The sequence below is a fragment of the Cebus imitator genome, unplaced genomic scaffold (genome assembly GCF_001604975.1).
Source record: "Cebus imitator isolate Cc_AM_T3 unplaced genomic scaffold, Cebus_imitator-1.0 Scaffold4, whole genome shotgun sequence".
Taxonomy (NCBI): Eukaryota; Metazoa; Chordata; class Mammalia; order Primates; family Cebidae; genus Cebus; species Cebus imitator.
Genome location: NW_016107319.1, coordinates 5,828,852 through 5,832,102, shown reverse-complemented (window position 1 = coordinate 5,832,102; position 3,251 = coordinate 5,828,852). Strand labels below are relative to the sequence as shown.

At 33.7% G+C, this 3,251-nt stretch overlaps 1 protein-coding gene across 4 annotated transcripts in view; it reads left to right on the top strand.

Moving 5' to 3' along the window:
* The window catches only part of CLGN (calmegin), a 48,497-nt gene that overhangs the window by 18,412 nt on the left and 26,834 nt on the right, over positions 1–3,251 (top strand). For all 4 annotated transcript variants that reach the window (XM_017534181.2, XM_017534197.2, XM_017534190.2 and 1 more), the window contains exons 3-4: positions 1,591–1,664; positions 2,324–2,382. In XM_017534181.2, coding sequence (XP_017389670.1) covers positions 1,591–1,664; positions 2,324–2,382 — 133 coding nt within the window. The remainder of the gene's footprint in view (positions 1–1,590; positions 1,665–2,323; positions 2,383–3,251) is intronic.

Genomic DNA, 3,251 nt, shown 5'->3' with positions numbered 1-3,251 from the left:
ATTTGCAAATATGTTGTTTCACTGTTTAAGGTGAAGAGTGTATTTCCCCTGTTAAATTTTAAGCTCTGCAAGGACAATTTTTTTTTTTAAGCCTAGTTCTATAAATCTGCAGAAAGTAAGTACTCCAAGTACTAATAGTGACTGACTTGGATACAGTTATTACAGGATCTTTGAAGGTTAATATTAATACTTCAAAGAAATTGACAGATAACTACCACTCTTGACTTTTTTGGTGACAGTTGGAGAATATCATAAGAAGTGGGAAAGAATGATTTTGATGCTTCTAATTTTATAGCATGAGTAATCTAGATAGGGTGAAGTATAAATAAAAATCAGCAAGATAAACTGATTTTAAAGGTGGCCTGCCGAAGAAGTCTCATGTGACACCATTGCCCATTTTGTCAATCTATAAAAATATAGAGAACAGTAAAGTTGTAATTCAGTAAACTTCATAGAAGATTGGCAATTTTGGCAGCTGAATCTTGACTCTGTCAGTAATTACGTGGAATTTTGTGTAATTACTGATTTTCCTCTCTTAAACGGACAGGAAGTGTTACACTATCAGGGTGGGATAGGGACAGTAAAAAACAGAAAAAGTATTTCTGCACCCTTTTCCCTAAAGCCTAATGGAAGAAATCTCATAACTAATCATATAATCACCAAAGGCTGATTCTGAGAAAACCCAGACAAACCTATTACTTTAGGCAAAATTTTATTTATTCATCATCAGTTTAAATTATCTTTTGATAGTTTATCAATCTTTACTCTTTAAATTATTTTGTTGGCAAATTCTGTATCATGTAGTAAAAATGTATGAGCTTTGGAGCCAGTCTTGGCTTTACGTATAAGTTCTATAATTATCTAATTGTGCAGCAGTAAGCAAGTTATTTTGTCTCTCCCAGTTTCATCATATATAAAATGGGTACCAATGGTACTTCCCCCATAGAAATATTGTGGGAATTAAAGGAGCCACTATATCACCAGCAATACCCTGCCACCATCATCATTATTGCCATCCTAACAGCTAACACTGCAAAGGCACTTGAAACAATGCTTTGTTGGTCATTGCTTTGCAATGCTATCTCCATAGATTCTTTTCATTCTCTGGGCTCCTAATCTTGGAAAATTATATTATCATCTTTTAGAGTACCTAATAGTAAAATTTAAGAGTTAATTTTAAAAGCCTATCTTCTTACTAAGCTCTTCATCTTATATGCTTTTCATTATGCTATTTCCTTTGCTCCCAAAGCTTTTTATCCATAAATATTGTCATTTGTCAGAGTCCTTTCAAGACCATGTACATGTGTCATAAGACCTTCTACAATCACTTCCTCCCATTCCTTCAGTGTTAGAAGGGGTCAGTGTATCCACTGTTTGCACATATAGTATTTTTGTCATCATGGTATTTCTTATATTTTCTTATACCTTATCACTACTAGGACACAAAGTTTTGTTTCCTATTTGAGTTTGTCGTCTCATATCTGTATTACCTGTATGTACATTGCATACTACATTCTTCACTAGGAAGATTATTTAATTTAAATATTTGTGAAAATGAATAACTTCGGATTTGTAAAATTTCTTTTCTAGATAAAATATAAGACACCTCAACCTATAGGAGAAGTATATTTTGCCGAAACTTTTGATAGTGGAAGGTTGGCTGGGTGAGTATTCTTTCAAGAGAATGTTTTCTTTGATTTGTTAGCTTTTTTGAAGTTATTAGGTTTTGGCCTATGAAAATTACCTCTACTACAGATCTATATAAATTTTTAAATACTTTGACATTGTAAATCACTACTTAGAATATTTTTGTTATTGATAGAATATTTAATTTGAATAGTTATTTATTCAAAGAAAATATACAATTAATTCTGAATGTAAAGATGAAATTTATAACATTTCTTCAATCTCTAGGACAGATATTAACACTCTAAGTTCAGATGACAAATATGAGTTACTGTTCTCCTCTAAATAATGCAAAAAACAATAAAAGTTAATATTAAAATGATTATTATATGTCAGATATCCTAAAAAAGTAGATAATTACCATATTTAATGCCCATTTTACAGGTGAGGAAACTGAAGCTTCCAGTGCCTTACCTGTGATTATACAGCTAGTAAATTATAGATTCCAAATTCAGTTTAACTCTAGCCCTTCAGAAATATGTGTAGGCATCCTTATTTAGCCTCTAAGTATGAATTTATTGTTGAGTGAAAAGTCACTATATTGAGTGATCTTTTCTTGTGTTTATGTATGCATTATAACCATAAATTGCTGATTTTATTGTTAATGACATATATGTATGTCCAACTTTATTTTCAGATGGGTCTTATCAAAAGCAAAGAAAGATGACATTGATGAGGATATTTCAATATACGATGGTAAAATATTTATTTAAGTATTAGATATAACCAGTATGGCCTGGAGTTCACTAACCTTTGAGACTATATTTCTGTTATATTGTGTTGGCTGGAATCCCCCATCTGGCCTCAAAATAAAATGTTCAGTCTTTTATCTTGTCCCTCTTCAATATTTCTGAAAAATCCTTCACTATTTCTGAAAATTCCACTCTTAAGCCAGTTAATCTAGTTTTCTAACTGACCAGTTGAATTTTCACTCTAATGCTGCTAGTCTTTTTCATTTCCTGAAGCAGTATTTCCCAGGCTACTGCTATCTCTATGGTTTCATCTCAAGTGTAGACACACCTAGATCAAATTATAATTTATGGTAAGATTCTCCTAGCAAGTACAAAACAGAGGATAACTAATGAGAGCTACAAGATATGTGGCGACATCTGCAACCCACATCTCGAGGCCTGTATCAGTATCTGACAGGATTCTCTTCAGCCTTAGCTCTAGAAAGAAGTGTCCTATAGGCAGAGGTCATACTGTCTTCCCTAACAGCACTACCCTAAAGTGTGACCAAACACTTTCTTCTTTGTGGTCTAAACACCATCCTCCTTAATTGTTATATGCTGAAGCAAGATCAGCCTCTTCTCACGGTGACTGATAGTGGTAATTTCTTCTTTCTCAGAGGACCTCATACTCACAAGCATGTGACCTTGCACTGAGACCCCGATAGGCAGTTACATCACAACAGCAAAATAGATAGAATGTTGGATGTCAGCTGTCTGCTTCCTTTACATAGTTTCTGTTTTGGGGTAAGATAAAGATCATGCCTGCATGTCTTCCTTTGCATAGCGTTCACCATCCCAGCAAATGCCCTGTGCGCGCGCGCGCACACACAGAGA